Source organism: Hypomesus nipponensis, chromosome 1 (genome assembly GCF_054491055.1).
Source record: "Hypomesus nipponensis isolate SF chromosome 1, ASM5449105v1, whole genome shotgun sequence".
Taxonomy (NCBI): Eukaryota; Metazoa; Chordata; class Actinopteri; order Osmeriformes; family Osmeridae; genus Hypomesus; species Hypomesus nipponensis.
In genome coordinates this window covers 4,028,305-4,037,193 of record NC_140361.1, presented here as the reverse complement: position 1 = coordinate 4,037,193, position 8,889 = coordinate 4,028,305, and the positions used below count along the sequence as shown (strand labels likewise).

The window sequence follows — 8,889 nt, the reverse complement described above, 5'->3', positions numbered from 1 at the left end:
CTATCAAACATGTGTTCATTTGGCATAAGAGAAGTACACATTTCCATTGCCATAGTTTTTGTTGTTGTTTCTTTTTACACAAATGATAACAATTACATCCGTATAAAATGCCCAGTGGGTTTAACTGAAGATATCAATTAGTATCTTTGACCAATGCAAACAGACGCTACATGTTTGCATAAAAAATGATTAAAAAGTATACATCTAAAATAGAAATATATTTACAATATTCTTTATTTGGGAACACACAACATAAAAAAAAACACAGTCAAGAAACAAACCCTTCCATCATCCCATGAGCTATATGACTGCAGAGCCGCCACGACAGCTAGCAGTGAAACCATGATGGGCATGAAGGCAGATTCAAAAATATGGTCCAGTACAAGTCTACATAAGCTGCTCATCAGAAGGGCCGCTCTAAGTCTCGCGGGATTACGCTGGAGACCTCGTCATCAAGAAGAGCCGTTTGAAGTCTGGCGGGATTACGCCTGTCGCGTTCAGACGAAGGTGACTCGTGTACGGCCCTGGTTCACCTGCCACACGTTTAGCTCCTCGTACTCCTCCAGCGCCTCCTGGAACTGGGCGGGGGTGAAGCCCCGCGACACGCAGCGCTGCTCCGCCTCCGCCATGCGGACCACACCCCCGGCGCCGCCGCGCCCCGCCACGCCCTCCGTGGCGAGCTCACGCAGCAGGGAGAAGATCACGTCCGCTGGCCGCTGGGCTCTGGAGCAGACGAGAGGAAGAGACGGTCAGACAGGATGGAATCAAGGAAACAGCATCATCAAGGAGATTCTGTTTGGCACACAGTTTCATTCATTTAGAAGATACTTAAAAAAAACAAATATATTATTATTTTCCAAAAGGGTTTCCTTTTGTCTCCATGCCTAGAGGGATGTACTTAAACTCCACCCCTTGTACATGAGAACAGAGTCAAAACGAGCCCAGAGACGTGTAAACTCCTTTTCCATTAACACGCTGTCGTGTCAACAGATACCGCCGTAAAAACCCAGGAATTTTACCACTTCCCCTCCAGGGTGAGCAGCCTCTTTTATTACAGCTACCTGAGCGACTCGTAAACCCCCCCCCCCCCCCCAAGGTTAGACCCCATCCCGCGAGGTGGCACAAGCCCTTTCATCATCCGGCTGGGTAGGGCAGTCACGTCAGACGTCACACATGATGGAGCTGTCTGGGTCCTGGTGGTGTAGGTGGGCACCAGCAGGAGGTGCTGCAGACGTCACACATGATGGAGCTGTCTGGGTCCTGGTGGTGTAGGTGGGCACCAGCAGGAAGTGCTGACAGTCAGGGTGGTGCTACTGACCTGGTGGTGCTGGACTTGTCGGCCTGCAGAGAGTCCTTGGACATCTCCATGAGTCTCATGGCCTCGTTCACGTCCTCCTTCTCCACCTGGTCCACCAGGCGCAGCCGGGCCTGACAGGAGCCAGCAGAGGACACGGCTTAAAGACAGATCACTGACCTGGACAAAAAGGGGCCCCCCCGTCTTCCAAATGTACACAGAATTTAATCGCAGAGTTTTTGGAACGTTTTGTATTGCATGATGGACTGGGGTGTACTGGGGACCGTGGAAGGCTGCGCTATGCAGGCACTGTCAGACCGAGACAAGTGCAATGCCCTCTGTCATGGCTGGCAACTGCCCAAGTCTCCGCCTATCAACACCGGCTAATCTCTCCATGAGGGGGGTGGGGGGAGACGAGACAGGAAACAGGAAGAAAAGGAGAACACAGAACCGTAACTGGTTGCCTGGTGACATCACATCGGGTGGACATCATAGGTTACATGAGAAGTCTAGTTCCAGTCACAGTCAGTTTTGCATGGGTTTGCACAGCTGCTCCTACGCACACAGGCTGACTGCCCACCCTGCAAAGCTGACCAGGACCGGACAACACTGCCAGCACCAGGAGCCCCACCTCCTGGGGGCCCCACCTCCTGGGGGCCCCACCTCCTGGGGGCCCCACCTCCTGGGGGCCCCACCTCCTGGGGGCCCCACCTCCTGGGGGCCCCACATCCTGGACCTCCTGGAGGTCCTAACCCATGCACACTGAAACCAACCCCCTTTGCACACCAGCTACTGAAGTGGAGAGAAACAGACGCCTGTACTGCTGCTGGGTTGTTGCTGCTGTTGCGCCACCTAGTGGACATCCGTCAGAAGGGCAGGGCCAGCAGGGGTATCAGGAAGTGCTGACCATGCAGTAGGGCGGGTGACTCAGCTACCTGCACAAACAGCACTTTTGACATCCAAGGGCTTCAGCAGAGCAGACTCCTCCACGTCCACATGGTCACAGACAGGGACCTCGTACCGCCTGACGTCACACAGCACAGCCTGGTTTCCCCGGCGTGTGAAAGAAGTGCTTACATTGCGGTAGGACGAACAACACAACTACCTGCACTGTAAGCACTTTAGCACGCACTGGGGCCTGAGGTGGACGACACCACCACACACGGGGCAAGCGTCCAGGGCCTGCTCCTGTAGGGGGGTGAGAGGGGTAAGGGAGGAGCCTCACCAGGGCGGTGGAGAGGCGCAGGATGGAGAGCAGGGTGCGGGCGGAGGTGAAGGTGGTGTCCTTGCTGACGCGCGCCTCCTTCCTCATCTCCACGTAGGCGGCTGTGATGTAGTCGGCCAGAGCCTCGGGCACCACCGGCTGACGCTTCTTACACTGAGAGATGTAGCGCCTGGCGGAGGAAACACCACCCGTCAGACTGGCAACAGGACAATGAGCTTGTCTGGCTAAATCTGCCACAGTTACATGATGGACTCAAGTGCTATGTGCATAACCAACAACCAAATTTTACAATGGTCAACTACTTATACAACACTTGTCATTACCGGAACATCATACATGACAACCTCTGTAGAGTCGACCCAGATTGTACTTAAAAACACCATCAAATCAAGGGAATCACATCTGCAAGCCAGCTCGTCGATATTAAATAGACACTTGTCGGTTCAAAATATAAAACGAGTTCCCGTTTCCCTCCGGCGGCGTGACCTCCCCCGCTGACCTCATGAGCTTCATGTCGATGGGGGTGAAGTGGGTGGGCGGCTGGCGCGAGTGCTGGTGGACGTAGGTGATGTGCTGGGCCAGCCGCAGGTCCGAGTCTGCGTCCGGCTTGTCCTGGATCAGCCAGAGCAGGTCGAAGCGGGAGAGCAGCGCGGCGGGCAGCTGGATGTTCTGCTCGATGGTCTTGCGGGCGTTGTAGCGGCCGTAGGCCGGGTTGGCGGCCGCCAGGATGGAACAGCGGGCGTTGAGGGAGGTCATGATGCCCGCCTGGCAGAGAGACACACAGAGAGAGAGGGAGGGAGGGAGGGAGGGAGAGAGACACAACCACAGAGTTAAAAGCCTGATAAACCATTCATTTGAATCAGGTGTTGAGAAGACTGAACTGGGGGGGATGGGTACAGCTCAGTACTAGAGCACTTGACAACAAGTAGCTTTAGATGCAAGTTCCTGCTTAATGAACCCACGATGAACCATCACCGGGAGCCGCTCTCACCTTGGCGATGGAGATGGTCTGCTGCTCCATCACCTCGTGGATGGCCGTGCGGTCGGCGTCGGCCATCTTGTCAAACTCGTCGATGCAGCACACCCCCTGGTCGGCCAGCACCAGGGCCCCGCCCTCCAGGGTCATCTCCCCAGTCAGGTGGTCACGCATCACGGCTGCCGTCAGACCCACGCCAGAGGACCCCCGTCCTGTCGTGTACTGGCCTGGGGGTGGGAGGGGGGGAGTGGGGAGGAAGAGAAGAGGGGAGGCCCCTTCAGTCTGGTTGTCGAGTATTGGGCTGACATGGTCATTACGAGTTTCCTATGCCGAGATGATCGTTACATGGCTCCGACCACGGAAATACTGACACAACTACACACTTCTGATCCTTGACCTTCTGCAGAGATGGTGAGGAGACCTAGGGGAGGGGAGGAGGAGACCTAGGGGAGGGGAGGAGGAGACCTAGGGGAGGGGAGGAGGAGACCTAGGGGAGGGGAGGAGGAGACCTAAGGGAGGGGAGGAGGAGACCTAGGGGAGGGGAGGAGGAGACCTAGGGGAGGGGAGGAGGAGACCTAGGGGAGGGGAGGAGGAGACCTAGGGGAGGAGAGGAGGAGACCTAGGGGAGGGGAGGAGGAGACCTAGGGGAGGAGACCTAGGGGAGGAGAGGAGGAGACCTAGGGGAGGAGACCTAGGGGAGGAGAGGAGGAGACCTAGGGGAGGAGAGGAGGAGACCTAGGGGAGGAGAGGAGGAGACCTAGGGGAGGGGAGGAGATCTAGGAGGAGGTGTGGAGGTGATGAGACTCACTGCGAGGGGCCAGGCGGTCGATGTAGGACAGCAGCTGAGACTTGGCAACTCCTGGGTCTCCCATCAGGCAGATGTTGATGGTGCCTTGCGTGAGAGAAAAGCAGACATGATTATGAATTCAATCATCCAGGCAACACGATCCATCAAGTGTTGGATTGTGGCCTATCCCCAGACCAGAACGCAGCCCTGGGGACAGGCCAGAACGCGCCTCGACTCACCTCTGATCTTCATTCCTTTAGGAGCCTGCTGCACGCCACCCACCAGGAGCAGCAGGAGAGCCTTCTTCACGTCCTCGTGGCCATATATCTCCGGGGCGATGGAGCCTGCCAGCTTCTCGTAAAAGTCTTCCTCTGCAGCAGAAAGAAGAGTTAGAGCACGGTTATATCATCCTACAAGTCTATTGCTCAGCGGTCCAAGAGCATCTGAACACAAATCAAGATGTCGCAGGTTCAAATCTTCCCCACCACCTAACTGTACATCAGTTTGGATAAAAGCGTTTGCTAACATTATTGTATGTCACACACCTGTGATTAGCTGGAGCTCATCCTCGGTGAGCTCCCCGCTCCCCAGCTCGTCGTCCTCGGTCTTGTTCATCAGCGTAACGCTGTGAGCCTCCAGGTACGTCTCCGACAAGAGTCCCTGACGACGCCACACACACCAGGTCAGCCCAACAGACGGTCAGAGTGCACGGTCACAGTGTAACGTGCGCACGACGCAGGGTCGCCCAGGAGAGAAGGGAGGACGCCTCACCTGCACAGCCTGCCTGAAGCCGGTGCGGAGCAGAGGGAGGAAGACTCCGGCCACGGCCACGTGGTCCCCGGGCTGGGCCACGCGCGTGTTCTCCCCGCGGGCGTAGATGCTCATGCTCCGGGGGATGTTGCCCACCGGCACCTGGTCGCTCTGGAGACAACAGGGAGGGGGGGGTGGGTGGGGTGGCGGGGTCAGAGGTCACACAGCAGCAACGCATGCACTCATGGAACAGGTGAGAGCGGTCGACTATGTATTTTTGGGTGATAAAGCAGGGTATTTTGTACCACAACATAATTGGGTTTAATCTTCAAAATAATGGTTTAATCTGTAAAACCCATGGAAAAGAAATTGCGAAAGAGGGGAAGGGGGGGGCTCTACAAATAAAATTGGATTTGATGTGTTTTTTCCACTCATCACAGTAAAATATTATTCTCTTGTTGACTCTTACGTGTTCCTGAATGCGCAGCTCCTGGAACTTGACGAACTTTGACCCTCTGGTCTGCAGGTACAGCCTCCCTCCAGACTTGTTGGTGACGCACTCTTGGCTGGGACACATGATGAGGGGCATGAAGGTGGGGGACTGGATCTGAACAAACAAAAACAGAATCAAAACAAGCATTTGCACTTTCATACACAATTAAAACTGCAGTCACACATTCAAAAGGCAGGTCTGCTTTTCCCCCTCACCATTTCCATTATGACCTTTAGCCTAGTTTGTATAATCATTACCAACTTACCGGCTGATAGGTTTCAGCACCGCACTGGTCACACGTGTAAGTGGCCACCGCCATCATGGGTTTGACCTCAGTGGCACGTGTAACGATGCCCCTCACCGTCACCAAGTGACCGATACTGTCTGCCCGCACATCACGGACCACCTTGGGTTTGTTGGTGGTGGGAGGTTTGAAGTACAGCTCACTGTGGAAGGGAGAGAAGCCGTAAGCTACGACATGGCACATTATCAGATTCCGGGGTTCTAGAGTGTGTCGCATCATTCCAAAGCCATGTTCCGCATCTACATAATGTACAGGCTAATGCAGGCCCAGTGTAAAGAAGAGACCTCCGCAGAGAGGCTCAGGAGCAGGGGGGGGGGGGGGGGGGGGGGCAGGACGTACAATCTCCTCATGAGCTCTGCTGGGTACTGGTTGCGGGCATCCCTGTTGTCTGCGGGGTCGTGACCCCTTTGCTCGATCATCAGCCTGTGCTCGATGTAGACATCCAGGGAGTCTTTGGCAACCACCTGTTCAAGAGACAGTCGGAGGTTACTCCTGTCGCGGCACACTGAAAGATCCACACGCCCAGACCAAATGACATCCCATCTGTTGATAAGTACAGCTCAGAGAACTTGTGACATTTTGTATTTCCTCACCACTTGTATAACAACAAAAAAAGCTATTGATTAAATTGATCACACACACACACACACACACACGTTGGGAAGCTACCTCTCTCTCGCGGTACTCTGGCAGCAGCTCCTGGATGGCGTCGGAGAACAGGGCCGTGTAGCGCCTGGCGTTTTCACAGACGCTCTCCACCAGCTCTGGGTCCTCCTCAGCCAGGTCGTCCAGGTCCACCTGGAGGGCCACCTGCTCCCTGTGAGCCAGGGACACCTGCACACAAACACACACGCACACGCACACACTGTCTTCAGGGAAGTGCCACACCATACTGCTCAGACCATGACTAAATCCGTATGTTAAGAGCGGCTACTAAAATTCGGGTCAGAAATCAATTTTATTAATTGGGGTGACAATTGTAGTGTCTGTAGGTAATATGGGGTGTAACACTGACTCAAATCAGGGATTAATGAATAATAAATGTGTGAATTAGACCCAGACAGCATTCAAGAGAGTGATGGTGCGACATGAGTGGGTGCTTATCAGCCTCCTACTCACAAGCTGAGCTCCATATTTGAACACTTTCTTCCCAGAATCGTCTTCACTGTAAAACTCCTGCAGGAAACGCTTGCATTTCTCTGAAGGATAAAGCATGATAAGACAAATTAATCAATTGTCTGCATTTAAGGAGATACCATACTCAACAATGACCAATGTAGCACCCAAGTGACAAAACCAACCAATCTCAATCATATTGACCGTTAGTACAACTCTTTTTTCTTTCAAGTCTTTATCCAAAATATACAATAAACTTTGAGATGTAAACAAGAGATAAACGGGCCTACACACAGGGAGCTAATTTGCTGTCCTGCGACGACCCCTTTGTTGGATAACATCCTTTAATCTCGATGAGTCACTATTGCTTACCGTACAGCGAAGAAAAACAGACGCAAATGCATCAATCATCGTTTCGATAATGTTCGTGTATTTTTCTACGATGTTACCAATAGTTTATAGCTGGGTTTGTATATTATGCATTATAAACAACAGACTCACGCGAACAACTGCCAATTCAGGGTCCATTTTTTTTGTTGAAAATACCCATCAGTTATCGAACCGAAACTAAAAAGATTTTTTTTTAATTATGATAGCTAAAAACGAAATCAGTACTTGAAATTCAAGTATGTTTTCTACACTTTCTTCCCCACTTGATCAAAAAAAATCTTCATCCCTACCAAATTATATTTCCGTTCGGGTATGTTTTGGTAAACAAAGCAGCACATGGCTTTTGTGCCTCGTCACTCAGACCAATCTTCCGCTATTCCTACGCACGTTAAATAGTGCTGCAACTAAAAAATGCGCACTCGGTTAAACACAACTTGTCCATCGTCATGAAGTTTAATCGAAATATGTGTGATATTAATGTGTTAGTGTGCAATGAAGCCGTGGCTACTTAAATTGTAAGCAACGTTAAATCTGGCTTTCCCACTCGCTTTGTTAGCATTTAGCTAGCTAGCTACAGCTAATCAAATCAGGAAGACTGTAGAGCGAGCTAGCTACCTCGCTGAAGTCTACAGTCGATAGCTAAACTAGGCTAGCTAGTTGGCTACTTAAGCACCACCTTCTACTGTACCAAGCAGATATAGACTCCAGCTAGCTAAAAGTAACCTCTAGTGCCCAACGGCTCCAGTTCCAGTTTTGATAAATGTTTTAACTACGAAAGTAGTTACGCATATCTCTTCATGAGATTAGATATAGTGCATTTAACGGCCATGTGAGAACCTTCTCGCGCGTACTTCTTTGTTTCACGAGTTCCATCCGGGTTATTGAACCCATTCTAGTCAGGAGCACGCATGCAATGCTAGAACCACCACCAAACTTTCTGAACTACTGTTAGCTAGGTAGCCAATTTGATGTGATACGTTTAAGTTATACATCCATGCACGATAGGTAAATTTGTGTTATTATATGCCTTTAATCGTCCTTTCCAAATAATACAAGCCCCTTGGCAGTTGACTTGGGTTAGTCGAATAGTGCGAGCGTGCCCAAGACATACTAGCCACTTTTGTGTTTCGAAGAGCCTGCGTCCGGTTTTAACTAAAGAAAGTTGCAATCAATTATAGTAGAATACAAAATGCAGGGCTTACTATAGCTTTCCAAATGCCATTCTTGCTAAGATAACTGTACAACCCAACCACCTGTGGCCTGCTGCAGTCAGAACTAAAGCCTAACGAGTTCGCTAGTTAAGTAACGCCGACAAGACCATGTACCATGTGAACGTGGTTCAACGTACCTTTCTCAGCCAAATAATCCTTGGGGGCCATTATTGCTAATGCCAATGTTTAAAGATGTTGACTATAAAGCTATTTGCAATCAGAAAGTGTGTTATTATTTGTTTCGGCACAGCCACCGGAGACGATTCTTCACAAAGTGCTCTGAAAACGGTGTAAAACTGGCGCGAGTCTGCCGACTTCAGTGTCCAATCACATTAGGAGCTGC

The 8,889-nt window shown here is 51.5% G+C and overlaps 1 protein-coding gene across 1 annotated transcript; it reads right to left on the bottom strand.

The window, feature by feature from the left end:
* Window positions 1–216: 216 nt before the first annotated feature.
* mcm7 (minichromosome maintenance complex component 7) lies at window positions 217–8,889 on the bottom strand. The gene is made up of 15 exons (XM_084700950.1): window positions 8,684–8,889; window positions 6,949–7,028; window positions 6,499–6,663; window positions 6,169–6,293; window positions 5,791–5,971; window positions 5,502–5,639; window positions 5,054–5,203; window positions 4,828–4,942; window positions 4,522–4,653; window positions 4,304–4,387; window positions 3,511–3,722; window positions 3,019–3,284; window positions 2,520–2,688; window positions 1,319–1,428; window positions 217–723 (listed from the first exon to the last, which is right to left on the bottom strand). The coding sequence occupies exons 1-15, from the start codon at window positions 8,712–8,714 to the stop codon at window positions 498–500; spliced, it is 2,184 nt and encodes a 727-aa protein (XP_084557076.1). The 5' UTR covers window positions 8,715–8,889; the 3' UTR covers window positions 217–497.

Bases quoted from the DNA above. Each gene is read 5' to 3' on its own strand.
- mcm7 (XM_084700950.1), bottom strand. From the start codon at position 8,714: ATGGCCCCCAAGGATTATTTGGCTGAGAAAG. The intron at 5,204-5,501 runs GTAAGAGTCAAC...TGTTGTCTCCAG, and splicing joins AGCTGCGCATTCAGGAACAC to AGCGACCAGGTGCCGGTGGG. The intron at 1,429-2,519 runs GTGAGGCTCCTC...GGCTCCTGTCAG, and splicing joins TGCGCCTCTCCACCGCCCTG to GCCCGGCTGCGCCTGGTGGA.